Source organism: Aspergillus flavus, chromosome 7, assembly GCF_009017415.1.
Source record: "Aspergillus flavus chromosome 7, complete sequence".
Taxonomy (NCBI): domain Eukaryota; kingdom Fungi; phylum Ascomycota; class Eurotiomycetes; order Eurotiales; family Aspergillaceae; genus Aspergillus; species Aspergillus flavus.
Window position 1 is genome coordinate 461,416 of NC_092404.1, and position 27,856 is coordinate 489,271.

A 27,856-nucleotide genomic window follows, 5' to 3' on the forward strand; every position below is an offset into this window, starting at 1 on the left:
CTTATGGTCATGAGGAGGTATATAGTTCTTCGATTGGCGTAACGATTTGGGAGTGTAGCGTAGTCAGAGGAAGGAGGTAATTATCACTACCGTAGAAAGATAACGAGAGGAGATATTAAAGACGTATATGATCCAAGAGAAACAGGCTGGTAAATTGGATCATTTCATGAAGACTATACTGCGTCTAAAGATTCGAATACGTAAGTAATCAGAGCATATTCTCGACTCGACTACCTTTCTATTTGTAGTATTTCGTCCAGACTTTATTTAGGCGAGTTTATTTGACTCCATTTCCTTTTGCATATTTTGGCAAATATACAAACATCTCCTCAGAAATTGGCCGGCTGGCCCAATGGCAAGGCGCTTGACTACGAATCAAGAGATTGCAGGTTCGACCCCTGCGTCGGTCAAAGTTTTTGGTTTTTGCCACCAGAGAGAGATCCATATCTTTGTCGAACACGAAAACTTTGGTTGGTAAAAGTCCACAGGTGTGGATCTCCAGGCCAAGGTTTTTTACCGAGGTTGATTATATTAGTGTGGCCAAGGAGCCTTTCCGGAAAAGGAAGTTGATGTTGGATCGGGGCGTTTGGTTTCGTTTCAATGCTCTTCATGACGATCAACGCTATCATCCCTCGTCTCTCTATCCTTATGCTGAATCTGGCAGCTCTGTCTACCGGGACACTTATCCGAAGTCCAACGCCATCTGTTTCTGTGCGACAAATAGCCAAGATAAATCATTATCCCCACGGGTGGACCAGATGTTGACAAGGTTACTATAAGACTAATCTCATCATCAAAGCCTTGGACGGCAATTCGGAGTGCGCCAAATAGTTTTCGGCAGATCGACGAGGCCCGTATTCGCCATGGCGCTATGCTTAAGGTCATTTCAAGAACAATTCCCTATGGGACAGTCCCATCATTTGACTTGGAGTCAGTTTTATGATCCAACATCCCTAGGATATATGATTGGTGGCTCTCCAAAATCAAGAACCGGGATTTGGTCCATCGTGCTCTGCATCTTGCATGGAACATGAGTCAATCCATTCCTTGGTTTCCTGTCTTTGTTCCAGTTAGCGCCTCCGCAGCTATTAAGTGTTTTATCTTCCCACTTTCCCACCCATCAACTCCCCCACAGCAACGTGTTAATAAAAGGTTTGCAACAACCATGGCCGCCCCCATCGGGGTGCACCTGGTAGGAAGCATCCCGCTGCCCAACACCGAGCAAGTTTTGAGGCAGATCCCCACAGCGCTGCCAAACCGCCTCTACTCGATCCCAGACGGCGAACCAGGCGTCCGGCAAAACTATATCGGCTGGGAGCTTTCCTGCTTTCCCCCGGAGACATGGCGACCATTTTTGCCCGGCAGCACTGGGCTACCAGCCGACCACCCCGGCTTTACTCAGGATTCCGTGGCGCCATCTCAGTACGATGGTGCTGCACTCGATTCCTATAAGCGATTCGTGGAACTACGCGATCAAGGAATCATCCCACCGGGAGTACGCTTTCAAGTCTCGCTTCCGTCACCCCTAGCCTGTATTCAGGGCCACTTGCGCCCTGAAATCCACGCACAGCTTGAACCGTTCTACGAACGCCGCATCCTCGACTCGCTGAACGCAATTATAGCCGGAATTCCCGCTCACGATCTCGCAGTCCAATGGGACCTACCCTTCGAAGTGATTGACTTGGAGTATGAACGGGGTCGGTTGCCGGACGATTTCCCCTTCAAGCCGCACTTTGCGCCCGTCAAACAAGGGGTGTTGGGTCGGATTCAGCGCCTCTGCGCAGGAATCCCGGGACAGGTTCATGTTGGCTTCCATCTGTGCTACGGGGATCTGGAAGGCAAGCATCTTATTGAACCTGAGGACCTGGGATTGTTGGTGGAGTTTGCGAATGATATTGTGAAGGCGATCAGACCACGTACCGTGAATTGGGTCCATATGCCAGTGCCGAAGGACCGGGATGATGTGGCGTACTTTGAGCCCTTGAAGGGATTGGCAGTGGATGACAATACGCGGCTTGTCTTGGGCTTGGTGCATTTCGATGACGAAGACGGGACTAAACGTCGGATTAAGGCTGCGCAGTTGGCCACGGGGAAGAGGTTCAGTGTAGCGACGGAGTGCGGAATGGGGAGAGTGCCGAAGGAGCACCTCGACAGTATCTTGAGGATTTCCAAAAATGTGACGGAGCCTATTAACTGAGTGGGCACGAGTGGTTCTTGTCTGACAGGATGATGCCTACGACTTGCTGCTCCATATTCGTTGCTCGTTGGTCAGAATGCTAGAAATAGTATGCTACGAAATCGAAATGGACTTTGGTTTATGTCAGAGTCCCCATCGAGATAACTTCAATGATCGCCAACCCGGCTCAGATAGACTAAGCCCGCTAATCTAACCTTCGAGACAACAGCATTCTGCCGAGGTGTCTTTCCCGGAAATCAAGAAGCTTCTCACCGAGCTTACCAATCCTCCACTAAAGTAGTTCAGTTACCTGACTAGTTAGTAAATAGGAAGAAGCAGACCAATACACACTTCACACGGACCCAATAGCAGTAAGCGTTTAGTACAATAAGCCTCCATACCAAAGTGGGACACGATGTTTTCCCTGCATAAGGTTACACATATGGAGACGTTGACTGGCTTTGACACATGTGGCTATGCAAGTGCCGGCTCAATATTTGCGACTACGAAGAACGCTAAGCATAGCGCTAAATTTCCTTGCCGTCGCATCAGATGGAGGTCCTCCTCTCTACATAAAAGCTGGCTCTCTGCCCCTCCATTACGACTTCACCATTTAAATACAGCCAGGCCAGTGCCAGGTAGCCAAAACATAGCAACTGGTTTAACTAGCCCAAGGCCTCATTCCGTTCAACTTATACATCATACAGAAGTTGTTTAGAACTCTACAAACCCTTGGAATTCAAGAAATTCATAAAATTATCACCCCACAATGTCCTCCTCAACCCTCCCCAAAAACGCCAGCCTCGTCAACATAGGCACCCACTCCCTCGCTCTCTACACTCACGGCCCAGAACCCAGCTGCCCCAAAGACCCCGTCGTCCTATTCATCTCAGGCGTGGCAAGCTCCAGCCTCAACTGGACAGCCGTAGTGCGGCTGCTCCCTCCCTCACTGCGAAGCTACACATACGACCGTTCCGGGTTTCGCAACTCCGAGCTCTCGCCGCTCGAGCCCACAGCCGAGAATATTGCTCTGGAGCTTTCTCTTCTCATTAAAAAAGCTCCCATTCTAAACCCTTTAATTATAGTGGGGCACTCCTGGGCCGGCGTGCTCATAAACGAGTTCATCGTGCTTACGGGAAATGGCCCCCACATCGCTGGTCTGGTTCTCGTCGATGCAAACCACGAGACTATGCCAGATATACTGAATGTTAATGATCCAGTTCTCTCGGTTATTGCTGAGGGCGTCCATCCATATGCTGGTAGGGGCATCGAGGCGGAGCATAAGTTCACCCAGGAAGAATGGGATGCATTTAAAAGCGATCAATTCTCGGAGAAAACCTTGTTGATCGGGGAGAAGGAGGATTCTGAGCACTACGCACCAAGCTTTGAGACGCTGCGGAAGAAGGAGCTGGGTAAGAAGCAGCCACTGGTTGGAGATAAGCCGGTTTATGTTATTGGGGGTATGCGGAGTAGGGATTGGAGTGGGTTGTACAAGGCAGGCGTTGAGAAGGGGAATGGAACTGAGGAACAGAGGAGTCATGTTAGGGAGTTGATTAGGACGGCTGATGAGAAGAGTGAGGGTCTTATGAAGGAGCATTTGAAGCTTTCTACGAAGAGCAAGCTTGTGTTTGCTTATGAGAGTGGGCACTTTGTTCAGCTAACTCAGCCGGATATTGTGGTTGATGGTGTGAAATGGGTCCTCGAGAACTTACAACCATCTTCCTAGGTGGGGAGACTAAATAATGAAGGCTTTGTATTAACACGTATTATCCAGTATAGGGAATAGCTCTATGCTACATGTATACAAGCAACGCTGGGTGTGATACCGGGTTGTGTTTTGCAGAGCTGTTAGAGCAAAATTCGCTACGTACCTAGTAATTAGCTATATGGCTTATAGAAATAGGGTCTGTGTTATATATTGATCACTTGATCTATGTGATCTTAGTTCTATAGAGATAGCGTAGGATTGGATAAGTTATATCTAAAGGGTATCGTCCTATTGGTTCTATACAACCGACTCACGAGTTAAAGTCGATAGCAGATTGAACGCCTATTTCTGACCGTGTTGAGACGTTGAATAGAGATAACGAGAACCCCAGTGAACCTTAAAAGACCAAGGACACATATGTATGGAGCTTCTAAGTAGTTCTATATCTCAGCTTTTTTAGAGAAATCGGCAGAAGAATCAGTGGAACATTGCTTGGCAAATACTCCCCGCTCGGCTAAACGATCCCCAACAAGATGAGTCAAATCCACAATCCCCGGACCCAGTCTCCCCTCAAAAACATTATGACACGATCCAATGAAACCCCATCCGCATATATCAGCCTCACGGTAACGACCAATGGTATCTAAACTACCTAATGAGATACTGCATGCCATTGCAGATCTGTTAGAACAGAATGACATTAATTCTCTCGCGAAATCAAACAGCCATGTATTCCCTGTCTTCAATTCCATCCTGTACCGAAAGAATATGCTAGAGTCTGATGGCTGGGCACTTATCTGGGGCATTATCAATCGTCAACACAATACAGTGGCATACGCACTCAGTACAGGAGCCACAGTTCTGGGTGAGGCGCTGGCCCTTGCCGTTGAGGATGGACAGGAGCAAGTCGTGCAATGGCTTCTGTCTGTCAAGTCTGCTGATTTCTCCCCGAAATATGACTTTCATGGACAATTCGCCAATTGGACCTCTCAACATCGCATTGCTTCGAAGTGCACAGCGGCCAGCTCAAAATGTATTGAGCAACTTAAGGGTCGTCAGCAGTGGGAACGTCATGGCACGTTTGATAATAGGTCACCTCTCTCACGGGCAGCCAGGGGAGGTCACTTGGGAATTGTGAAGCTTTTGATTGCATTTAACGGTGACGATCTGTCCGTGGAAGACTTGGATGGGAAGACTCCTCTCTTCCAAGCTGTAGAAAGGGGCTTTCTGGACATTGCCAAGGCATTGTTCAATACTGGGCACTGTGACCTGAATAGAACAGATAACGAATTCAAGACAGTATTATCGCATGCGGCGAGCTCCGGCAATGGTGACATAGTACAGTGGTTAATTAGATGTGGAGGTGCAATCAACCTTAATCACCAAGACAGATATGGTCAGACGGCGCTGCATTATGCTGCTGAACGCTCAGATGTGCCAACCACGAAGCTGCTGATCGAGTCTGGTAGAGTTGATCCAGATATTACAAACCTATATGATCTGACACCACTCCACATTGCTATTCAGCGATCAAATGCAGTGATCATAAAGCTGTTGACGGAGCCCAGGACAGTTGATCCGGACTTTAGAGTTACCAATAACTTCACACGGCTCTATGATGTTACGAAGAATCTCTATGTGTCCCAACCGATATTGTCCATCGAATCTGGCGAAGTGGATAACCACAGTCGTACACCGCTCCATGGTGCTACTGAGCACTCGCACGCGTCGCTCTTGGAACCCCTAAGGGACTTAAGTCGACTGGACTCTAACATTTCGGAGGAACACAGCCAGTTGATGCTTTCTCAGGCTATTATGAATTCCGATACCTCGACTTTAAGGCTTCTGATCTGTTCAGGCAAAGTTGACTTGGACCGGATGGACAATGAAGGGCGCACACCACTTTCACGTGCCGCTAAGCACTCAGACAGATCAATTATAAAGCTATTGATTGACTCCGGCAGGGTCAACCTAGACTCCAAAGATGAAAACGGTAGAACGCCGCTATCATACGCCGCCGAGTACTCCGATGCGTCAACTGTAAAGCTTTTGATAGATTCTGGCAAAGTCGATGTGGATTCTAAAGATCATCAAGGGCGGACGCCGCTTTCCTATGCTGTCCAACACATGGACCTAAGCAATCTAACGAGGTTGGTAGTGTTATGGTGCCAAGGTGATCTGGAACCGGGGCTCAACCCAAATACTATCGTTCCCCGCAGGTCGCTTGCAGGCACTTCAACCTTGAAGACTTTGCTCAATTGTGGCAAAGCCGATCCCAACTCACGAGCTCAACACGGTCAGACACCACTTTCATACGCCGCTGAATGGTCAGATTCGGCAACCATAAGACTTTTACTCGAGAATCCTTTGGTTGAAGTTGATTCAAAGGATAGATCAGGGAGAACTCCATTTTTTGAAGCTGTTGCAAATGGCAATTTCGCTGCAGCGGAGGTGCTTCTTGATTCAAAGATGGTCAATCCCAACCCCCGAGACAAGTATGGAGATGCACCGATATTCGAATTTATGGATCTCTACACTTCTCTCGAAACCCTCAATGATGATCAGGTATTGGATTGGAGCATCGAAGACACTGTTAAAACAGGCTACAACCGTCTTTTGAAATTGCTGCTCAGCAGGAGCGATGTTATTGTTGATTTTCGAGATCACCACGGTCAAACACCCCTTTTATACGCCGCCGAAGAATGTGGATACGATGTTGTCAGGCTTATGATAGAATCGGGAAAAGTCGATTTCGCAGAGCTCTATGCCCAAAGCCTTCCAGGTCAAATCGGTCCTCAACTGATGGAATCCTAGGAGTAGTGGAGTTACAACTTGAGTTAGTTTCAAAGTACTGGTTTTAGCCGGTGGTTTGGAGAGATAGATCGATCATTGATGCCACATATCTAGCCCCTGGCAAGCCCTCTACCAGCAATGGTCCTCTGCCGATAGCTCACTGCTGCTATACTGTGTTGGCTAAATCCATGACGTGGGACTTTGGACTGCAGTCAAGAAGAAGCACTAAGCGATGTCGTCTTCGATGTTCGCATTTCTCATCTTCATAGTAATGGTAAAGAGTTTATTATTCTTTTCGCTATATGAATACTGAGCATATGATGGACCAATGCGGGTTCCATTGCAGATCCGAGCCCATGACATGGACACGATAGTGTCAGCCAGGCAGCCTCGGCTCAGTTTACTGCGTAGTAACCTAGTGTTATTTACCAAGATACTTGGTTGAGAAGTGCTGAACCACTGTTGCAGCAGTCGAAAGTCCACTTGAAAGCGTCTTACAATATCAAATACTGGATCTCAGTACTATACTTTCGTCACTCAACGATCTATGTGTCATCGTCGCCCTGATGACCCTGTGCTGATATCATACCCCATGATTTGCTCTGTCATGATGAATTTATCTCGTTTGATCAAGCAACATCTTCACCTGATATTTCAAAATCCCTGGCCCTCGATCTTCTACTTTTCTTCTGCAATCAAATGTCAATGGAACCGGCACCATCCATGTCGACAATGGCTGAACTCAAGGACGTAATGCGAGACTTACTTCTAAGAGGTCGATTCTCTGGCATGGAGATTCTTTGTCAAGGGGTCACTTTCAAATTTCACCAGGCTATTGTTTGCACGCAATCAAGCTATTTCCATAGCGCATTTTGTAATGGCTTCAAGGTATGATTGAAAGAAACATAAGTAAATCTTTCCAGCCGCTGAGTTGGCTTTTCTAGGAATCATGTCATTCTCTAGAGCTTCACTGGAAAACACAGCCAGCTGTAAGGGCTTTAGTACACTTAAACCCTTAAAAATAGCCATCCTTAACAGTAGACTACTTGGCATCCATAAACTTATATTATATGCTCTTATTCATCTTGTTTCTCTCAATCTTTTAGTCGAGACATTTCACATATTGTTTGAGCTGTCCAGATTTACACCTTGGTGCTGAATTTAGCCTGTAGTTATCAGGCTTCCTAATACTGTGACGTGAATACAGAGGCGATTATTATTATAATTACATGATGAAAGACTCCTTGCGAGGCAATCCCGGTCGTTTTACCTGAATTGCCCGTACCAAGTACAGCGCACCATGGAGCCCTACTCCACCACTGCACAGGATAATATTCGACTATTACTCTTTCAGCAGCCTGCCAATATTTATACTAATTTCGCTTGGGCAATAATAATAAGTAGATAAATTACTTTGAGATTATTACCTATGATATCTATGAAATCTAGGACAAGGACAATCTTCAGCCCGGTCCATTTTAAAAGGGTTATGCCAACTCGACAGAATTGAAGAACAACGTGATTGTACTAGATCGGTCCATGATGATCGATCCACCAACTAGTCTACAATGACCCCAATACAAATAAAAGATATTTAACTTTTCCTTTAACTCAAACAAACCGATCCTGGAGGGTTCCTAGGTTCGGGCAGATTTAATGGGTTCCCCGAACCACTCTACGTCCATACCAAGCCTATACTTCAGCTAGCTATTACCACGACCAGGCAACAGTCAAGGGGATAACAGTAACAAGTTCAGCCAAGTTAGTAGTACCTACCCAGGGAGACTAAAACCTGAAAGATGGCAGTGACGTGGATATCGTACTGCTAGTAATAATAGTAGCAAAGGGGTATGACGTTGTGCGAAAGGTAGGCCAGTTGCTGGCGGTAAACGGCGGCAGACGGCGGTGAATCCGTGACAGGGGAGTTAGCCCTATAAGCTGGTCAGACTAAGCGTCGTTTATTAAATGTGAGTCTCCGTTGTGATAAAGACAAGCAAGAAAAAGTACGGGTCGGCCACGGTATGACGTCATTAGTCTTATTCTTAGTCTAGAAGTGTTAGTCTGCATCTTTAATCTGCGCTGGACCCGCGCAAGTGGATCGAATGATGCATAGAATGAGGTAATGCCTGGAAAGCCACAGCCAAGTGGATTGTTTACTTGCTTTCTACTCTGGAGATACCTGAACCGGTATAGCTCCCATCTGTCCCAATTGACAACGACTAGCTGAGAATAAGCCCAACTCAATCGACTATAAATCCGCGGATCGCACCGCGAAGCTTTAACCTACCATCAGCCCAACCTAGGTAAGCACAGGGGCAAAATGCAGCTCCTACCCGTCGCCCTACTCCTCGGAGCCCTAGCCGCTCCCACCGCCAGCGAGTCTTTCAATCCCCTCAACCACCTCGCTGGCATAGCTCCCTACCGCACCATCAACGACCCCCCATTAGAATCTGCCCCTCCACAGGGATGCAATGTAACAAAAGCCGCGTACCTAATCCGGCACGCAGCGATCTATGCCAACGATTTCGATTATGAAAGCTATCTCGAGCCTTTTGTGGAAAAGCTCCGCAACACAACCCAGGACTGGTCAAAAACGACAGACCTCAAGTTCCTGGCGAATTGGACCGCTCCTGTTGACGAAGAGCATCTCGAAAAAGTCACCAAGGTCGGATACAAGGAAGCTGTGGAGTTGGGCGTTAACTTCCGAACCCGCTATGCTAGTCTACCCCATCCGAGCAAAGTCTGGTCATCTTCAGCAGATAGAACGACTAAGACCGCCGCCGGGTTTATTGAGGGCTACACACTCAACAAAACCGCCGGGATGGATCTTGTGGAAGTGAAAGAAAAGAAGGATACAGGTGTGGACTCGCTCACCCCTTACAAAAGCTGTCCCGCGTATAGTGGGAGCTACGGCAGTGATCAGTCCCAGGTACATACCCCCTTACTTCATCTTGCCCATTTCAACACCTAACAGGAGTAAATCAGGAATGGGTAGAGAAGTACACCGCACCCATCAAGGAAAGGCTTAATGCCCAGGCCCCCAATTTCAACTTCACCACTTCCGACATTGTGAGCATGTTCGAGTTCTGCGGCTACGAAACCGTCATTCGGGGTGACTCGCCTTTCTGTGCCACTACTCTGTTTTCCTCGAATGACTGGCTCGCCTTCGAATACGGTGAGGATATCAGGTACTTCCATAACGTGGGGTATGGCAACTACGCATCGCCAAGAATCGGGTTTCCCTGGGTCAATGCTAGCTTTAATATCCTTTCTTCCAACTCCAGCCAAGATGTTTATGTCTCCTTCACGCACCGCGAGCTCCCACCGACTGTCATCACAGCCCTGGGTCTCTTTAACAACAGTGCCTTCTCGGGTGCCGATAATGTGAATAAGACCATGCCGACGGATGAAATCAACTATGGCCGACAGTGGAAGAGCAGTGACATTTTGCCGTTCTTGACGAACATTGCCATTGAGAGGCTGAGTTGCGATAGCTATGGATACGACGAGGGCGATTATTACCGGGTGCTGGTGAACTCGAGCCCCCAACCCTTGGAAGATTGTCGCGGTGGACCGGGAGATAGTTGTAGTGCGACGAAGTTTGGGGATTTCGTAAAAGGTTTGGGTGAGAGATTTGGCGATTTTGTGGGCGCTTGTGGTGCACCGAAGAACGAGAGTCAAGTTGTAACTATCTATAACTAATTAGCTGGCGTGAGCTGAGTTGGGTGAGAGGCAAATGGGGAAGTGATATATAATGAGTAATGAATAATTATCTGGCATCTCTAAGTCCATTTTATGTATATTTTCGCTTTCAGTTCGCAAGGTATACACTCCAGACGATTGACTTCCTATCTAATACGGGATCTCTTATTATTGGCTAGATCATGTGTCTATCCGATCATAGATGCATCTCAGTCACAATTTGAAGAAAAAACAGGAAGGTCATGTATATCCATTACTGATTAATAGGTATTAAGCGTCTTTGATTACTTTGTTAGCTTCAGAAAAACAAAACATCGCCAATAGCAGACATATTACCACGTCCTTAACCAGAATTGGGGAGATTGACTGAGATAGAAGATGCAGACGGCAATAGTCGCCATGGGCCTACCGTTCCTCGAATATTTCCAGCTTCAGCTTCCATTATTTCCATATACGCCATAATGACAAACCGACCCTGTGTTTCTGCCTGACCGGCCGTCAAGGAGGGGTGAGGGTGGTATTGCCGAACATAGACACAGGGCTCGCTGAACCGGTTGTTGTTGCGCATCATCGTGAGGAGGGTTGGGCCCAGTCCAAGCCCAAATTGGTCGATTGACTCGAGAATGAAAATTGAGAGACATTGTATTGTGGGTGCTGCATCGGATTGCTAGAGCTTGAGACCTGCCTCTTAACAGGCGTAGCTGACAAGTACGCTCGCGGCGCTAAGCCTTCTGCTTTGCTTTTTGGTAAATAGCAAAGTGCCTATAGTTGGTATAGAACATTAGTACATGTCTCTTCATTCAAAAGCTGACGAGGAATAGGAATGGAATCAATCTTACCCAACCGTCGCCATACTCCTTCAAGATCTTAGCAGTTTGCCCCTGCTTGAGCTCTACATGCTTGGCACTAATTGGGTTGAAACTTATCTCTACCGTGTATACCTCTTCCACCGCACCCTTCGAGTCGACTGGTGTAATTTGGGGACTGGGTTCTTCAGCTTCTTTAGCCTTTTCGGATTCTTCGGGCTCCTCAGGCACACCAGGCAGCGATGTGGGTGTGACAGTCCGCGGTCTGGCACAGGTGTCCGCTTTCTGCGTATTATATGGCATCGATATATCCCCGCGTCGGTGGCCCTCTGGAGTCAAACTCTCTGTAGACGAAGAATATTCAGGGGGCTGTAGCTTTTCAATGTCGCGAGAACTAGTCTCGTCCAATGAACTAGTCTCGCTTGCGTCGGAGTGCCCGTCACATTGTTTACATGGACTTTCGCTTATGCTCAGGGACGAACGAGCGGCGACAGGGGTCGATTTCGTAGCAGATTTGGACAGGCTATAACTGCACAACGTGGCCAGTCTCCTCTTGAAGAACGACAGTCTGGGGCCTTGGATATAACCTCCTTCTTCTAATGTATTCATACGCTTCCTTTCCGCCTTTGCATCTTGGACCTTTCTATACAGCCACCACAGGATAATGCCTGCCATTGCCGCCGTAGCAACCCCTAGAGTGATTGGGATTGCAAGCTTCTTAGCCTCGTTCGTACTAGTCGTAGTTGAGTTAGAGGGATTGCTCGTAGCCGTCGGCGTACCTGTGGTGCTGGAGCTTGACAGCGGCGGCGATGATTGCGTTGCCGTGTTCTCAGGGAGGGAGGATGTTGACGTAGGTTTGGTCGTTGAGCTAGGACTCCATTCATCAGGATGGTAGAGTCCATCATCTGGCGTCCACTGCTGTGCCCCTTGACCGTTCGTGTTTGAGTACTCTGGGTGATACATCCCATCGTCTGGGGTACCTGCTCCTGCCTGAGGGAGGCTACTACTTGATGACCACTGTCCTCCGTTTCCATTTCCCCAAGTATTCTGGCCCTCGTACTGGCTGCTTTCATACGGTGTAGGTGCCTGTGATGGTGTTGGGGTCGCCTGCAGGCCGCTCCTCGTCATACTGGTTTGTGGGCTTTTCGCTTCAATGGAGGCCTGCCCTGCATTTGAACCGGTACTACCTGACGTCGTACCTTGTACCCATTGACCTCCTGATGCTGTCCCTGCCGTGCCCCAAGCGGCTGACCCGGATTGCGGCTGACCACTATCCTGGGACCATCCATATGCTCCTTGGCTTCCGGAGGAAGCGAGACCATTATCCGTGGCCGACTTCTTCGTCTCCTGGGTCCCCGCGGTCTTCCGGCCCGGGTGGTATAAACCATCATCCGGCGTTGATGATTGCGCTCCTCCATCCCATGACGAATCCTGATTTTGGGAGTTGAGGCCGGTGTTTGATTGTCTTTCTGTTAGACCAGGGGTCCATTGGTTGAACTGGCCGGCGCTACCACCCACGGTTTCAATGCCGCTGGGTTGCTCTGGCAGCAAGGAACCGTCGTTGGACTGCATGGCGACCAACTGAGTATCAATACCTTGCCCTGGGGCTACCGTAGGACTTCAATCGAAGTAGAGACCTTCTATGACTCTCAATAAAAGTTATAGAGACAACAATTCAAAGATTTGAATTACACGTTGAACAGTAACAGGTGTCACTGACACCCGAAAAGACAGTAAACACAACACCGCATTCCACGCGAAGAATGCGCCACGACCGACTTCAATTTTAATAGAACCTGAATTTTGCCCGCCCAGGAGATTTCGTCTTTCCAATGCCTCGTTCTCCTTACCAGACTAACTCCTACGACCGTCCATGCTTTGAAATGGTTGCATAGGAAACTGGAATTAAAATGTAAAGCTCGCGAATGTTTGTCATATATAATTGAGTTAATTCAAACACGAACAACACAATGGCTGCCTAATTTCTCTGAATTTTATTGAAGTTGACATTGACTCGAACCTGGCTCCTTGATTCCATGCAAGTTGATTCAGACATATTCTTAAAAAGTATATTGTTTGCTTTTCGCGATGTCATTGTAAACTTACAGAACAGAAAGAAGCCATACTCGGTTTAGCACATTCTTCGGAGTCGAGTCAACAAATATCCCACAGCTTTTGGAATCTGAAGATCGGAAAGGGATTTGCCCCTGCGCTCTAGCCGGCATTCTTGGGCTTGCCTGGCAGGACCACCACGACACACAATAAGGTATGACTTGCATTGCTAAGTTGAATGTGAATTAGAATACGGTAAAACCCCGTTAGAAGCAAGTAATTCAGCGAGCGACTCAAATTACTTAAGACAAGGGATTCCCTTCAGTGGAATTCCTATATTGACTGGTAGTAACTGAGATTTGGAAGACTTTATATAATTATATTAAGTAAATATTAACTTTCCCGTGTAGTAAAAGGCATAAGAATACTCGTCTGTAGTATTTATAAGAAATATGTATATTCCAGTAGACAATGCGCTGTATGGGCAAGATTTACTACTAACAAATAGTAAATATGTGATTATGTATATTTTCTTTTAAAAAAAACTATTATAATTGGATAAAAGGGCCCATTATACTTCTTTATAAAGAATTTGATATAGAGGATTAGATAGATTTATGAGATTTGCCTGTTTCGGCGTTTTAAGGAATTTTGTATGGTAATAGATTTCAGACATATGAGTCGGTTGCTTATAGAGGGGTTTTACCATAGAGCATTGAATTATTATTGGAACACCTTGATATGGTTTCCCAGATTGCCGTCAAGGATAATTGGCTGATGCCATTTCATAGATTTCCTACATACCAAGCACAACGTACATACCGATCCTACTGGTGTGTCCTTAACCCTAGGTAAGACCCTTGCTTCTATACATTATGAAACGGACGAAAAGGGAAAGAAGATGTCTTAAGTCAGCCGGCCTTAAAAAGTTTTGATGTGAAGTATGGTTATAAACCTTTTTGCTATTATGGTCATTAGATATTCATTATCTCTATTGGTCAATGTGCTTTACACCAGCGTCGATCGCTGACCACGCCGCCATTTTCGATTTACTCTCCCATCCTGGCTTCTTGGATCAACTCGGCCCTTTATATTCAGTAATACAAAGACCACCTCAACGGAGCTTGCTTCGAGACATCTTCTCAGAAATCAACATTACCGCCTTGAGAAGTTCCGCATCGTCCACAGACTCAAAGCCCCGCTTGAAAGCTCTTCGGCCAGACATCCGCATAAGTAAGGTTCGTAAAAAGAGGCACATCGATCTCGCAGATCGTCCCTTCCGCGGGCAACGTGCCATTGGAAAAGTAAGCCCGGACCACCTTGGCCGTACAAAGAGACGGCACGGACAGGGTAGTATGCTATTACAAGTAGACGGATTAGCGGTGCGCTTTGAATGAAACGGGACCAGGAAACTCTTACCCCGTAGCCATTCTGCTCGAGCAGAACACTCCCTTCAAAAGTAGCGGTCAGGTTCTTCGCCGCCGCAAGCGGAGTACTCGGGTCATATCTGTTGCTAAGAACCAATACAGGGTGAGGTGTCTTTACATCGAAGTCACCAGTGTACCGTTCCTTGGCGTACATCTTCTTATTCCATTGTGCGCATCGCATGTCGGTATTGGCACCGTCACTCGCGATCCTGCTCAGAGATGCCCTTACATTGCTGTATGGTAGCACATCCGACATACTGGCTGATGCTGCCTTGTCGGAGCATCTGATACCGCTCTCTACCTCGTTGGAAGACGAGGTCAAAGACGCGGACAAACCGTATGATTTTACGGTCGAGTATACCTCGGAACTACCCAAGACGGTCGCGTTGCGGGTCTGTACGTAGTAAATGAGTTCTGAGGTCAATGGCCAGGAGTTTGGAGCGTATAGCGCTTCCTTGATGGTGGATTTGACGTCGGTGTATGTTATGACTCCTCCATTGCTTGGGATTGGGATGGGATTGAACTTGAGCTCGTCGAGCATCACATAAATCGCCGCTTCTAGGTTGGCGGCACTGCTGTAGATCTTTGCTAGAGGGCAAAGCTCTGGTGCGGCAAAGCAACCTGAGCAGAAGCCTTTCAAGACCGTGTCAACATCCGCAACGGCTTCCGCGTTACTTTGCAGAAGGAAAAGGAAAGGTCAGCTTTTTGTGGGTGGTAACAGAAGTATGTAATCCACTCAAGGTCCTGTTATGGATAAGAGAAAGCATCACTTACTATCCGTTGAAGTACTCGGCTGGATTATCCACACCATCAAGGGCCAGATATCCCATTCTTTCGGTGAACATAGCTGCCATGACAGCACCGACCGTAGTGCCATAGGAGATTCCTAGAGCGTGGCAGTCAGCACGGTGTACCATAGATACCGGTGGATTCGTGGTACCTACCCCAGTAATTCAGCAAAGCATTCTTTCCCCTGAGAGCATCAAGGACCTGCAACGTGTCCCTCGCCGCAAAGGTAGTTCCAATGAGACTTCCATTCTCGCCATTCTGGGCATAACATGCTTGCGCATAGTTTGTGCTCTGGGCCCATATTTCACCCCGGGCTGTATTAGACGCTGTGCCGTCGTTTGGAGCCTGAAGCGATGCAAGCTCCCTGGAGGAGTCATTGCTATAGCACGAAAATGGAATCGTGTTTCCGACACCCCTGGGAGAAGTGATTAGAATGATTCATATTCAAGTGAATCGGGATCACAAACCGAGGGTTGAAGGTTATGACATCAGAGTGTCCACCGAGGATACTAAGGGATTTATGTCAGTATTTGAATAGAAAGATCTACCTGTCAACTTACGTTTGGAATTCCTTGCCATATGATCCAAGGCCCTCGAAGGAATTTACACCAGGGCCACCAAAGTTGACAAAGACAGGCTCTGCGGTTGCTTTCTTGGCCGCCGGCCATTTGCCGATATCCAGAGTCAAAGTCTTGTTGGATGTAGAATCTGTGTAGTCCAATGGCACGTCGAGTGTTCCGCAGATCATCGGCCCTGTGGCATTGGTTGGGTCGCAAAGTCCTTTCCATTGGATCTTGCCTAATTCCGCTTGCGTGAGAGAAGCAAGCGACGCCATGGACAGCAGTCCGGCAGTGAAAGATGAAGACTGCCTCATTATCAAGTCACGAGGAGTATTTCAATAGAGATAGAGTGGAACTGTTGAATAGTTGTAGAGACAACTCCAACCAGGAAAGCAGGAACTCAGCCCATTGTTATATAGCAGGATCAATCAAGGCAGAGCCCTACCAATTCTCAGAATGGATCAATCCGCGAGGCAGCTGCTGGTCAAGGCTGACTCGGCCCCCAATGTGTTGATTGTCCACATGGCCCCATATTGATATCTATTCTAGCCCAATATGTCAGCATATCGCCCTACGGTCGGCAAGACGTGTGCCGTGCTGCAGCTAATGGTGGCTGAGGACAGAGATCGGCGCCCCAACTGGAGCCAAGATCAAATGGCTCCCGGAGTTGATAGGCCGAACATCTAAGTTACCACTTTGAGTTTAGCGCGAGGAAGTTCTACAAATAATGACTCGATTGAGATCGGCAACCGGCTAAGCTATTAGTGCAGACGCCTTGGAGGCTTGTATAGAATAGCCCCCACGGTTGACATCCGACAAGAGAGCATATGGAGCTGAGACTTCTAGAGACACAAGAAATATTGTCCAAGCTTGGCAAAGATATAATAGCCACCGTCCCACAGGCTTTGGGGGTTATATCTTCGGCATCTGAGATAGGCCCCGTAATCGATGTTTCTTCCTCGATCAACGGGTCGGCCGGATATATGATGACCTGGCCTCTGTACACGGCAGGGAAATCATCGGCCATGGAAAGTGAAGCCCGGAAGTGGATCATTCAACGTCTTCAGGATTTTGGCCACAACACAGGAATCACACTAGCCCTGCAACTTGTGGAGGACATCATTAGGATAGATCAATGCGCCAACTGAGAATCCCGACCCTGACCTCGGGACCTTTCCAACGATGACTGGAACGATTATCATGAATGAACATTGAGTGTGCACTAGTTCCTTTCTTTTCCCCTTTTTCTTTTTTCCTTAACTCCAGGCAGTGAGGTAATCCAAATTCGCGTAAGTACCAGTCAGCACTTCATACAGCTACAGGGTATATATACTTGAAAAACTAAAGGCTCGAGATGTTTTAGTAGCTAGGGTTGCTCGCAGAGTTGGTTTAAGTGCAGGCATTCAGCAAAGATATGTGGTGGTGCATTAAATCCGCGGTGCTGACCGGAATTAGTTCTCGTCCTTAAATTTAGCCACCGGTAAAGTTAAAAAAAACCCACGATCGGCCTTCCAATCCTTCAACCTCTCATATTCATTCTCCGCCATGCTTCTGCGGCTCTACCAAAAACTGCGAGGTCGGAATTATTCCGATCCTTGTCTTTATACCTTTCCCTTTTCTCTGTATTCGATTATGGTCCAGTTTACAATTGCTTTGGCGCTGCGGGACAAATCACAATCATCCCGAGAATTAGCGAAAATTAAGCATCGCCTAGTAAATCTACATCGGAATGAAAATTTAAGCGAGGACTATCTTTTGCACGTAAATCCGAAGGGAAAGGTGAGTTATCAGAGACATTATACATTTCTCGAAATAGGGCAGGCGCGAGGCAAAATGGCTACATAAAAGCATCGTACTGATTTATATACATTGCAGGTCCCAGCGTTAACCAGCAAGTCAATTCCAGCGCCTCTCACAGACAGCTTATCCATCTCATATTGGGTCTGCGAGCAACATCCAAGCTTGATCCCGGAAGCCCATCGGACAACCATACAACGCCTACTGTCCCAGCTTCACCACATTCAAGCAGAGAATAATCCAAACCCGGCAGTAGATGACCTTCTGGCTCGTACTGATATCTCGCCTGAGCATCGTCGCGCTTTAGAGTATAAACGAGACTGGTAAGCTTGACCTGGTTCGTTCGCACTTTCACATTCCAAGGTAACAGGGTGCGCTATACAGCGACAGAAAGCAAATAGAACCCGATTTAGATAATGGATACGAAGATGGTATGACGGATCAAGCGAAACAGCTGTTCTCTAAGGTTCTGGTTGAGTACCAAAAGTTCAACCACGGGGGGATGTGGATATTTGGGGACAAAACAGGCCCAACAGTGCTGGATGCACATATTGTGGCATTTACAGCGAGACTCATTGACATCCATCTTGAAGAATTGGTCCCTCCCCAGTTGCAAACATATGCAAAAGCGATCATGGAATTGCCGGAATGGGAGACAGTCATGCAAGGGATGCCAACAGTCTGGAACCCTTCCCTGGGCCCGATAGATCAACTATAGACATATCATTCGAAATATACTCGTGAATGTCCAATTATCGAATCTCCCTATTCGGTCGAGTTATCACATCAAAGGCGGAAACAACCCAAACCAAGCCATAATTCCCGGGCGGCATTTTACCAGCGCCAGAAATACTAGAGCAACCGTTCTCGACGACAATCAAGCCAAGGGTATTCCTTCCAAGTTCTGATAGTAGCGTCCATCCAAGCCGGCTTGCGCCCTAGCTTCTGCGTTAAAAGGCTCCTTGATGTAGCCCCGGAAGTACTTCCGTACATTGCTGCGGAAAACGTGAACTGGGTCGGTTCCCTCTTCTTGACAGATCCATGTCAACCATCTATGGCCGGTCGTAACGTGTGTGATCTCGTCGTTATGGATAACCTCTAAACTCTGAACACTCTCGGTATCACCCGCCCTGCGGAACTTGTCGATGGTCATCGGATTGACATCTAGGCCTCGCGCTTCATGTACAAGCGCAATGATACTGATCCGTGCCCTGAGATCATGAGCTGTCATAGTAGCCGATTCCCAGAGACCGTGATGAACGGGGAGCGCGCCAAAGTAAGAACCCATTTCTTCTATCCGCGCGCGCAGTAGCGAGAAGTGTTTGGCTTCGTCGTTAGCTACCTTAAGCCAGTCATGAAAGAATGCACGTGGCAGTTCCCGCGAGCCGCCTGGTGAATCTGGGTTCGTCTGGAACGTTGCGAACCGTATGCATATGTCAACTGCAAGATCGATGGCCCAGAGCTCAATATTCGCCAACGCATGCAGCATGGCAATTCGGCTTTTCAGTGTACCACCTTTTCCGGCCTTTGGTATGGCCCAGGGTTGGACTTCAGACAGCCCTTCCCGTGGAGGTTGAGCGGGAGGCGAAACACTTCCTCTTCCAAGAGGCATAGGAGATGATGAGGCTTCCTTCTCAGTTAAGATAGAAAATAAATGATGAGTCAGTTCGATCTTATGTTCCGGGTTCGCCGTATTCAGAATATGAGCACACCAGTCACACACTGTAGCATTTTCGTCAAGGTATTTAGCTGGACCTGACTCAATCTGCTGAGCTGGCGGATCTTCCTCTTGCGGGGTGGTCTTGTTCTTAGACCCTCGATTTTTCTTCGCCTTGAACTTTTCACTGACAGGTTCGAGCTTAACTAGCGACACCTCAGAACCGTCTTCTGTATTGTACATCAAAGTCACGTATTCGCCACGGACATCGACCGGGTATGTGCAGGCCTTAATGCCAACACTCGATTCGCCAGTCTCTACGTTGAAATCATACGCATGCCATGGGCACGAGGCAACGTATGCTGAATCTTCAATATCGATCTGAGAGTCCTGCATAGGACCGCCGGCATGCGGGCATTCGGCCTCCATGGAGTAATAAGTCCAACCATCGTCGGTTTCATTGGCCGCGCGATCTACCTTCTTTGACGGCTCAATTACAGGGAGGCGAAACAATACCAGGCGCTTTTTGTCGGAGAGATGGATGACATATCGCGCCTGGGTAAAGTCAGAAAGCTGACCAAGCCGAACTACCACCATCTTGCATATGCAGACCTGGTTGTTGATTGTAATAAAGGGTGTATACAAAATCGTATGTGGTCTGATTCATGCCTGCCCAATGTGGGGTCACGTGGGGTTGTGTAGATTTTTGTCAGACCATCCCGTATCAGGCAAAGAGATCTTTGAGTGAATTATTAAACTATTAAATTGCATTTATTTATACAAAACTGGGTACGATCTTCAACACAATCCGATATGGTGTAATGGTTAACATCGCTGTCTCTCACACAGCAGCTCGGGGTTCGATTCCCCGTATCGGAAGATTTTCTTTTTATTTTTTATTTTTGGCTCTTCGCCATCTTCTGCTGTTAAAATACCTCCAATGAGAGAGAGCCGGTGTTTACATTAACTCTGATCAAAGCATTTCTGAACTCAATGTTCAAGCTCTCGGGCTGTGGACACCGGAACGAGGCTGAAAGCGCGTAGTTACGGATTTCAACGTGGGATATGTACAAGAATGGTTGTGTTATATATAAACCGCCTCTGGCCCGTTCCCGCTTCACCAGTCTCCTCACTCTCCATCCTCAACACTACCTTCGGCTTTAGTGTCAACAGATTTATAACTGTTAAATAAAACCATGCCTACTGTCGACCCGCAGATATTTAGAAGATTCAAATTGGACTCTGCCCCTAAACGACGAGCTCAACCGCAGTTTTCGCCGACCGGCAGGCCCATTAAGCAGTCGCGGAAGACACATACCAAATCTCGCAATGGCTGTGCAACATGCAAACGGAACCGAGTCAAGTGTGATGAAGGTCGCCCAATTTGTGGTAGATGCTCTAAACGGCAAGAAAGTTGTGTTTATGAGGAGAAGCCTTCTCCTGAACTCAGAGACAAAGTCGGTCTGCAAGAAATAGTTCTCTGTGACCAGTTGTTAGACAACCGGGCAGAACACGAACGTCTAGAATGGCGCATCGAGACTGACCTTACATACTCGCTCATCAACAACATTTTGAACACTGGTTCACCACATCGACCCCCAAGAGGAACAAATATCCCCGCCGCCGCAATGACACCAAGTACGCACCTGACGCAACACTTGCCCAAATGCATCGATATGTCATTTCAGTCTTACCCAGGGTGTAAATTATTCCATCGATTTGTTTTGCCCAACTGTGCAGCTACCCCGGCGCTCATGCATGGTCTCCTTGCGCTATCTGCTCGACAGCTGCAACACCTTCAGCCTTCGTGCCGGCTTCATGAAAGAGCCTACCTTTTCCACACACAGGTCGCCACAAGAGTACTAAATCAAGAACTTACACAAGCTACAATAGCAGCCAAGAATCTTGATTTTATATTTGCTACGTGCCTGTTGATCAACATGATATCCTTCGCGACAGATGAGACTATCCCTTCCAACTCCTGGTTGTTCATGTCCGATAGCGTGTCCATCGACAACGCTCTTAACTGGTTCATGGTACAACAAGGGATGGGCTACTTGTCGAAAATTCTCAATCGCAATCCCAATGGCAGTGTCTGGAACACAGAGCTCGACGCTGACACATCGTGCAACCCACAATTTGTCATCAAAGATGACCTTCCGTCTTATTCAGACTTGGAACTGATACCCCAAACACTAGCTGAAATCTGTTGCATCACAGCAGACAGTACCCCAGACAATAACTCGTATTATACGCCTCTTGTGTTACTTTCCCGAGCCTTCCGCATCAAGAGCGTGGGGTTCGGCAACCTTAACAGCTATTTATCTTTTGGCCCACATGTACCGCAGTCTTATCGCTTACTGCTGCGTCAGAAAGATGAGAGGGCATTACTGCTTTTTATGTTATGGTTGATGCTGTTCGAGGAAGAAACATGCTGGTGGATTGGAGCGCGCACGAGGAATGAGTACACAGCCGTGTTGTGGCTGCTGAGCCGGAGCGAAGACCAGAGGATAAGAGAGGTCGCTCGGGATCCGACGGTTTTTGTCCGATCGAATGCTTCAGTGTAGTTGGCTTTGTGTCTTAGTTGTTTAAGTTTACGTTGTCAGTGCAATTAAGTTTTTCGCAACGAGTTTGGCCGACGATTTCTCGTGACCTTTCCTCGAATGGTGATGAGGGATTTTCCATTCCACCAAGGAATCCTGACGCAAGAATCACAATCGATCGTGGAAGCATCGAGTGAGCTCATCCATGGCCGGTCGAAGTGACCAGAGACCATGTCCCAAATAGGAAATTTTCGTATCAGGATGTGGGTCCGGGAGGATTCAACTCTCGAATTGATCTATCTCATTGGACAGCGAACCATCCCGCCTCATGTACTCTGGCTGCACCGAACAATGTCCTGGGAAAAGGGCATCAGGACACGCATGGCAAATAGGACTGGAAAAGCTATATAAGGACCGAGAATTCCACTGCTGAGTATGTCTTCATTGACTAACAACTCACATTCTCTGAATATCTTATTTGTTATACGCATTTGACAGCAAACTAGTGGACATTATGGTCAACGTCGCGATTGCTGGTGGTACCGGTGATGTAGGGAGGACCATCCTGGAGGTATTGCAAGAATCTACCAAACACCAGGCGTTTGTTCTATCTCGAAAGGTATGGATACCCCGTTGCGACAATTAACCAAGATGCTGACACAAGATAGTCGTCGACAGGATTCCCAAACACTCTCGTGGCTGACTACAACGACATCGATCAACTCGCCTCCCTGCTTGAGGACAACAAGATCCATACAGTCATATGCGCTATATCCGCTGAAGGGGACTCCCTTGAGTCGGCGCAGCTGAACCTGATTAAGGCAGCCGCACGGTCCCAGACCACGAAACGCTTTATCGCAAATGGATTTGCTATTCCTTACCCCAAGGAGTTCGTTATTCGACCCCTTCTATCCCATCGTAATGCTGACTCATATCAGAGCCCTGGAGGTTTTACCCCAGCTCAAGGTCTATTTCGACGGATTGGAAGAGCTTCGCAAGTCAGAACTGGAATGGACTGTATTCCATATCGGCATGTTCATGGACTACTTTGCCACCCCGGCCCTGAAGTCATACCTGAAGCCACACATCGCCGCATTCGATCTCGAAAACAAAGTCGCCGCCATTCCAGGAGATGGTAATGTCCCCGTAAGTCTGATCTACTCGTTTGATATGGCCAGATTCGTGGTTGCATCCCTGGACCTGGAACACTGGGAAGAAGAAAGCCGTGTCGTTGGGGACGAGATAACTTGGAATGAGTTTCTTGTTCTGGCTGAGGAGGCTCGTGGTGAGTATTCATTTACTACATTCATTCGATACCTATCGACAGGTCTCGCTAATTGAAATTAGGATCCAAATTCGAGGTGCACTATGATGACATCGAGAAGCTGAAGCGGTTCGAGATCACTGAACTGCCGGCCCAAAAGGCTCTCTACAATCGGTACCCGAAGGAGGCCTTTCAGTGGGTTACCTCGATCTTTGAACGGTTTACTGCTGACGGTAGCTCTCACATTCCCAAGTCTGGTAGCTTGAATGAACGTTTCCCCGAAATAAGAACGCTTTCGGTTAAGGAGATGCTCAATACTTACTGGAAAAGTGGATGAGCTAGCCATGGATATTGTTCGAGGTTTGGGTGATATGATGTTATCCATACTATTTCGGTTGGGTACCCCGTTCAAGTTATAATTGTACTCCCAAGAATATTAGAATAGCGAAATGGATTGATTTGTAGACAGTAATCCCTTCGATGATGCTGAGCTTTCGAACTTGTAGATTAACTATTGGACTTTTAAGAAACTAATATTAAACAGTCAGAGTAGCCTGGTCACAGGAATAAGTAGACAGGGAGCTCCTACAAGAATCCGCGGTTAAACCCGGACTGGAGAACAGGCATTCAAAACACTGTCATGAATACCTGCGGAAGGACAGATATAGCACTGCAGGTGAAACATGACTGGTCATTATTTCATAGAGGCGGTCAAAGAGAAACAGTCGAAACAAAACAAAGCAGTTCCCTCCCCCGCTCTCCAACCCAACTCAATCGCCCCTCCCCTCACCACGCAGAACACTCAGGAATACCTGCCTATCACCCGTTACCATGTCTGACGATACTACTGCTGCTTGTAAGGTCTGCGCAAAGGAATCGTCGAACGACATCACCCTCAAAAGATGCGCGAAATGCAAGACCCAGTGGTACTGCTCGCGTGAGTGCCAGAAGGCCGATTGGAAGACCCATAAGAAGACTTGTGGCAAGAACGCAGACGAGACATTCGCCAATACAACCTCGACCGGTGGTACCCGTCCCAGGAACCTCGAGGTCTTTATCGAGAAGCCGTTCCACCAGTTGCACAGCAAGAAATGGCTCCACGATCGCCCGGAGAAGGACGTCTACAAGCTCCTTATCGATACGTATCGGATGAAGATGGAAGACCAATACACCATCGAAGGTGAAGTCGATGAGGACTCGATCTATTCCGGTAGACCCGACAGTCGCGACGGGTTTTGTCGATTCCTACGCCTGGTGGAAAAGAAACGCGGCTTGCTTCCCCCGTGGTGGTCTCCGGAGAAAGCCAAGGCGTGCATGGCCTACGGGCTGAACAAAGACAATTGGAGCTCGCTCGACTGTTGCGCCGAAAAGGGCGACTTTGTCGAACACTACGGGGATCCCACCTTTCCGATGCAAATGAGAATGTTCGGGGAGCATATCTATGGGAGGGGACCAGGAGGACAGCCTGGACTTCAGATGATGCAGATGATGATGCAGGCTGAAAAGGGCGAAATACAGACTGGTTTGTTGAATATGCGCCGTTGAGATGGGTAGGTGTCATCTACACCAAGAGGTTGACAGGTGGTTCTGTTTAGGATGAATGAATTTCTCTATCCTATTCATTATATGTAATCAAGGCGACACCTTCTCTGGCTGGTTTCTGAACTGCAAAAGAGACCAGGATTTATGTACAAGGAGTCAGGATTGGGAGCTCTGCAGGATGTACGGGCCTATTGTATCCAGCATTCTCTCCCTTCTATTGAACTTGCAACTATTGTTTAACATTGACTCTGGGGTACTATAACCCTCGATTAGGTGGCTTGGGCGCTAGAAAACGGCCAACTGCCATTGATAAGGAGTTACGATATGCATGGCTACTAAGCCTTTCCCTCAGTAACTCCACAATCGCTTTTTGGCCCTCCAATTTGGCTATTGCGATTGGCGTACGGCCAGAAGAGTTACGGATGTTGGCCTCCGCACCGTGTTGGAGAAGCAGCTTGACAATGGCGATATGTCCCTTCCGAACAGCCAAGAACAGTGCGGTCTCATCTTGCTTATCGCGAGCTTCAATATTGGCTCCATTTTCAAGAAGCATCTTGGCAAAGGTATCGCTTCCGTGCCAAGCAGCCAGGAGCAGCGCTGTCTGAGAATGCGCATCGCGAGCTTCGATATCTGCCCCGTTCTCTAGCAGCACTCTGCCAACGGCCTCATGTTTACGATCAGCGGCGCCTAATAGAGGCGTCTTACCACTCTGATCCCGCGCCTCAACGACGGCACCTTTTTCAAGCAACATCCTGACTATGTTCTCATAACCTGCCCAGATGGCAAGGAATAATGGTGTGCGACCTGCCTGGTCCTGTTTCTCAACGACGGCACCTTTCTCAAGCAACACCCTGGCTATGTTTTCATAACCTGTCCAGGCGGCAAGAATTAATGGCGTCCGACCTTCCCCATCCTGCATTTCAATACTCGCACCTTTATCAAGTAGAACTTTGACTATTGTTTCATACCCTCTCCAAACGGCAGCTGATAATAGCGTGCCACCTCTCAGATCCTGCTCCTCAATGGCGACACCTTTGTCAAGCAGCAACCCAACTGTTCCTTCATGTCCATTTTTTGATGCTATGGTTAATGGCGTCCATCCATCTCTATCCCTGCCTTCTATAGTAATGCCTTTCTCAACCAACATTTTGACGATGGCCTCGTGCCCAGCCTCAGCTGCCCACCACAATGGTGTCCTTCCTTCATCGTCTGTTGAGTCTGCGATAACGTCGCGTCGAGCAACTAGCATTTTTGCAATTGTTTCATGGCCATTTCGGGATGCGTGCATTAACGGGGTTAGTCCGCCTGGGCCCCTGCAATCCCCCTCAACATCGCTGCGGGTCAGCAGCAACCATACTATGTCCTCGAGTCCTCGTTCGGCTGCTTGTAACAATGCAGATGGATTCTCAAACTCCATAAGAGTCATTAGTTTGGCATCAGAGTAGATCTCTGGAGTGATGCCGTCACACTTCCCACAGCCTTTCGATTTCCGATGACGTGCTAGACGGCCTGCTCGAATGATAATTTGTCGCATTGGGTATTGCGAGGGTCGGTATTTACGAAGATCAAGCTGATTGAAGCCTTCGCTATAAACTCTTTCGAATCGCTCCATTGTCAGGAATTCTGAATCTCTCACGTAGAGAGCAATCAATCTCTCTCCCTCACCTTCCTCCTTACAATGAAGAATCGCAAGCCCCAATCCTCGAGGACCAATACCCATGAAGCGAACTGTCAAATTGATCCCTGTGCTGGTCCCAGCAAACGGGGCGTTGAATGGATCAAAGGGATTGAATCGCACAATATTATGAGAGCCTATGAAGGCAGCGGGAGAGGTGGCGAGAAGACCACCTCGATTATCGGCGGACGTCCATGCAAAGAGACTATGATCATCGGAAATACGCATAATCTCCTCTTGGAGTCTGATAAATGCCGTTTCGCGTTCTCCGTAGATCAGTGGTATGTTAACCCCGAATATTCCGAGGAGGGAATAGGCTCGGTCCTCAACCCTAGTCGTTACTCTCTCCGCTGCCCAGGACATCCTTTGCGCGATGCTGAAGGATTCAATATCCTCATCACCAGAGAGAACACCAATCGGGATACGTGTACACTCGCAAATAGCCTGTTGAAGATCCGCCTTGTTCCCCAATCCCTTCCAGTTTTCATCAAGGAAAGTAATTTTTCTCGGCGCAATTAGCTCTTGGAGAGTCCATCCCCTCGTAAACCACCTGCTCTCTTTGAACTCCTTAGAAGGTACGTCAGCGAGATACGCATAGCATACCTCAGCGTCTTGGTACCATCGATACATGGAGTTGATGGCTTCAGACAGTTCAGCGCTGCTTGTCTTATCGATGCAACAAGAATCTATCCAAACATATTCGAAGCCTTCGGTTTTAGCGAGATGGCAACACCGTTGAATCTTGCTGTATCCTTTTTTCTGTCTCGTATGAAGTTGGTCTGCATGCATATCCTGGAAGGTGACTTCCTCGCCCTCCCATGTATGCGACAAGATCGCATAAGGCGGGATCCTGTCGTCTGTAAATTCAATAATCTCAAAGTTACCTGTGTGGCTCTCTTCGGTATGTAGTAGACGCATAATTCAGATAAACACGTCGTGCTCTCTGTAGTAGAAGTAGGTCAATACATCGAGGCTTCAATTCCGAATACGGGTCAGTGCGTCAAATCTAGCCGCGAGGCTGTGACGGTCACCTCAGTTCGCGAGAGTGATATCGTGTGTTTTCAGGGGCAGGGGACTTCAAGTTGGTCTGGCAGCTGAACCTGCAAGGTCAGAGGCCAAGAGGAGATGCAAGGTGAAGCGGGCAAAGTTGGTAAAACTTGTGTTTGAGGTCGGGGTCAAATTTGCAACATCGGGGTGTTTGCTGTATTTTGTTCGCTTGGTCACAGCGATCGACGCCTCGGCAAGGCGGCGGAGTCCATCGCGCTCGTCCTACTAGTACTGCCTCTTTGGGCCATCAATGATTTGTTAGTCACCTGATTGGTCGCAACACCTTTCTAGGCCTTTGTACGTAAACACAAAGACTTT

General features: G+C 47.8%; 13 protein-coding genes and 2 non-coding genes across 15 annotated transcripts; 11 read left to right on the plus strand and 4 right to left on the minus strand.

Moving 5' to 3' along the window:
- The first annotated feature begins 338 nt into the window (after positions 1-338).
- Positions 339-410, plus strand: F9C07_t75. Its single transcript has one exon. It is a non-coding gene; the product is annotated as a tRNA-Arg (tRNA).
- Positions 411-439: 29 nt separating this feature from the next.
- On the plus strand, positions 440-2,782 carry F9C07_2280541 (uncharacterized protein). Its single transcript, XM_041287355.2, has one exon. The coding sequence runs from the start codon at positions 1,031-1,033 to the stop codon at positions 2,195-2,197; it is 1,167 nt and encodes a 388-aa protein (XP_041149927.2). The 5' UTR covers positions 440-1,030; the 3' UTR covers positions 2,198-2,782.
- Positions 2,783-2,945: 163 nt separating this feature from the next.
- F9C07_5311 (putative alpha/beta hydrolase) lies at positions 2,946-3,902 on the plus strand (the record flags this gene model as incomplete). Its single annotated transcript, XM_041287360.1, has 1 exon — positions 2,946-3,902. The coding sequence occupies one exon, from the start codon at positions 2,946-2,948 to the stop codon at positions 3,900-3,902; it is 957 nt and encodes a 318-aa protein (XP_041149928.1).
- Positions 3,903-4,174: 272 nt separating this feature from the next.
- F9C07_1837585 (ankyrin repeat-containing protein) lies at positions 4,175-7,037 on the plus strand. The gene has a single exon (XM_041287361.2). The coding sequence runs from the start codon at positions 4,521-4,523 to the stop codon at positions 6,696-6,698; it is 2,178 nt and encodes a 725-aa protein (XP_041149929.1). The 5' UTR covers positions 4,175-4,520; the 3' UTR covers positions 6,699-7,037.
- A 363-nt stretch (positions 7,038-7,400) lies between these two features.
- Positions 7,401-8,195, plus strand: F9C07_5313 (uncharacterized protein; the record flags this gene model as incomplete). The annotated part of the gene is made up of 2 exons (XM_071511335.1): positions 7,401-7,565; positions 8,127-8,195. 2 exons carry the CDS (start codon positions 7,401-7,403, stop codon positions 8,157-8,159), a joined length of 198 nt encoding a protein of 65 aa, XP_071366842.1. The 3' UTR covers positions 8,160-8,195.
- A 684-nt stretch (positions 8,196-8,879) lies between these two features.
- On the plus strand, positions 8,880-10,463 carry F9C07_2143588 (histidine acid phosphatase). The gene is made up of 2 exons (XM_041295046.2): positions 8,880-9,606; positions 9,663-10,463. Exons 1-2 carry the CDS (start codon positions 8,998-9,000, stop codon positions 10,377-10,379), a joined length of 1,326 nt encoding a protein of 441 aa, XP_041149930.1. The 5' UTR covers positions 8,880-8,997; the 3' UTR covers positions 10,380-10,463.
- Positions 10,464-10,722: 259 nt separating this feature from the next.
- On the minus strand, positions 10,723-12,757 carry F9C07_2062931 (uncharacterized protein; the record flags this gene model as incomplete). The annotated part of the gene is made up of 2 exons (XM_041287368.2): positions 10,723-11,046; positions 11,219-12,757. The coding sequence occupies 2 exons, from the start codon at positions 12,755-12,757 to the stop codon at positions 10,723-10,725; spliced, it is 1,863 nt and encodes a 620-aa protein (XP_041149931.2).
- A 1,594-nt stretch (positions 12,758-14,351) lies between these two features.
- F9C07_2200636 (TAP-like protein-domain-containing protein) lies at positions 14,352-16,327 on the minus strand (the record flags this gene model as incomplete). Its single annotated transcript, XM_071509492.1, has 7 exons — positions 14,352-14,438; positions 14,461-14,595; positions 14,657-15,338; positions 15,439-15,550; positions 15,609-15,868; positions 15,921-15,962; positions 16,014-16,327. 7 exons carry the CDS (start codon positions 16,325-16,327, stop codon positions 14,352-14,354), a joined length of 1,632 nt encoding a protein of 543 aa, XP_071366843.1.
- An 866-nt stretch (positions 16,328-17,193) lies between these two features.
- On the plus strand, positions 17,194-18,608 carry F9C07_1837645 (uncharacterized protein). Its single transcript, XM_041295047.2, has 4 exons — positions 17,194-17,228; positions 17,469-17,792; positions 17,889-18,133; positions 18,195-18,608. The coding sequence occupies exons 2-4, from the start codon at positions 17,559-17,561 to the stop codon at positions 18,526-18,528; spliced, it is 813 nt and encodes a 270-aa protein (XP_041149933.1). The 5' UTR covers positions 17,194-17,228; positions 17,469-17,558; the 3' UTR covers positions 18,529-18,608.
- Positions 18,609-18,687: 79 nt separating this feature from the next.
- On the minus strand, positions 18,688-20,064 carry F9C07_5318 (Rieske [2Fe-2S] domain protein; the record flags this gene model as incomplete). Its single annotated transcript, XM_041287369.1, has 1 exon — positions 18,688-20,064. One exon carries the CDS (start codon positions 20,062-20,064, stop codon positions 18,688-18,690), a length of 1,377 nt encoding a protein of 458 aa, XP_041149934.1.
- Positions 20,065-20,274: 210 nt separating this feature from the next.
- F9C07_t76 lies at positions 20,275-20,346 on the plus strand. Its single transcript has one exon. It is a non-coding gene; the product is annotated as a tRNA-Glu (tRNA).
- A 47-nt stretch (positions 20,347-20,393) lies between these two features.
- On the plus strand, positions 20,394-22,137 carry F9C07_1837716 (C6 transcription factor). Its single transcript, XM_041287362.2, has one exon. The coding sequence runs from the start codon at positions 20,664-20,666 to the stop codon at positions 22,032-22,034; it is 1,371 nt and encodes a 456-aa protein (XP_041149935.1). The 5' UTR covers positions 20,394-20,663; the 3' UTR covers positions 22,035-22,137.
- A 387-nt stretch (positions 22,138-22,524) lies between these two features.
- On the plus strand, positions 22,525-23,611 carry F9C07_5320 (uncharacterized protein; the record flags this gene model as incomplete). The annotated part of the gene is made up of 4 exons (XM_041287356.1): positions 22,525-22,629; positions 22,679-22,899; positions 22,949-23,295; positions 23,358-23,611. The coding sequence occupies 4 exons, from the start codon at positions 22,525-22,527 to the stop codon at positions 23,609-23,611; spliced, it is 927 nt and encodes a 308-aa protein (XP_041149936.1).
- A 349-nt stretch (positions 23,612-23,960) lies between these two features.
- Positions 23,961-27,779, minus strand: F9C07_2280553 (HET and ankyrin domain protein). The gene has a single exon (XM_041287370.2). The coding sequence runs from the start codon at positions 27,407-27,409 to the stop codon at positions 25,073-25,075; it is 2,337 nt and encodes a 778-aa protein (XP_041149938.1). The 5' UTR covers positions 27,410-27,779; the 3' UTR covers positions 23,961-25,072.
- On the plus strand, positions 24,106-24,819 carry F9C07_5321 (putative MYND domain protein; the record flags this gene model as incomplete). The annotated part of the gene is made up of 1 exon (XM_041287357.1): positions 24,106-24,819. The coding sequence occupies one exon, from the start codon at positions 24,106-24,108 to the stop codon at positions 24,817-24,819; it is 714 nt and encodes a 237-aa protein (XP_041149937.1).
- Positions 27,780-27,856: the final 77 nt, after the last annotated feature.

Excerpts from the sequence above, each read along its gene's own strand:
- F9C07_2280541 (XM_041287355.2), top strand. The coding sequence starts at position 1,031 with ATGAGTCAATCCATTCCTTGGTTTCCTGTCTTTGTTCCAGTTAGCGCC.
- F9C07_1837585 (XM_041287361.2), top strand. The coding sequence starts at position 4,521 with ATGGTATCTAAACTACCTAATGAGATACTGCATGCCATTGCAGATCTG.
- F9C07_2143588 (XM_041295046.2), top strand. The coding sequence starts at position 8,998 with ATGCAGCTCCTACCCGTCGCCCTACTCCTCGGAGCCCTAGCCGCTCCC. Across the intron at positions 9,607-9,662 it reads ACGGCAGTGATCAGTCCCAG|GAATGGGTAGAGAAGTACAC; the intron begins GTACATACCCCC and ends GGAGTAAATCAG.
- F9C07_1837645 (XM_041295047.2), top strand. The coding sequence starts at position 17,559 with ATGCTTCTGCGGCTCTACCAAAAACTGCGAGGTCGGAATTATTCCGAT. Across the intron at positions 17,793-17,888 it reads ACGTAAATCCGAAGGGAAAG|GTCCCAGCGTTAACCAGCAA; the intron begins GTGAGTTATCAG and ends TATACATTGCAG. Across the intron at positions 18,134-18,194 it reads TTAGAGTATAAACGAGACTG|CGACAGAAAGCAAATAGAAC; the intron begins GTAAGCTTGACC and ends TGCGCTATACAG.
- F9C07_1837716 (XM_041287362.2), top strand. The coding sequence starts at position 20,664 with ATGCCTACTGTCGACCCGCAGATATTTAGAAGATTCAAATTGGACTCT.
- F9C07_2280553 (XM_041287370.2), bottom strand. The coding sequence starts at position 27,409 with ATGCGTCTACTACATACCGAAGAGAGCCACACAGGTAACTTTGAGATT.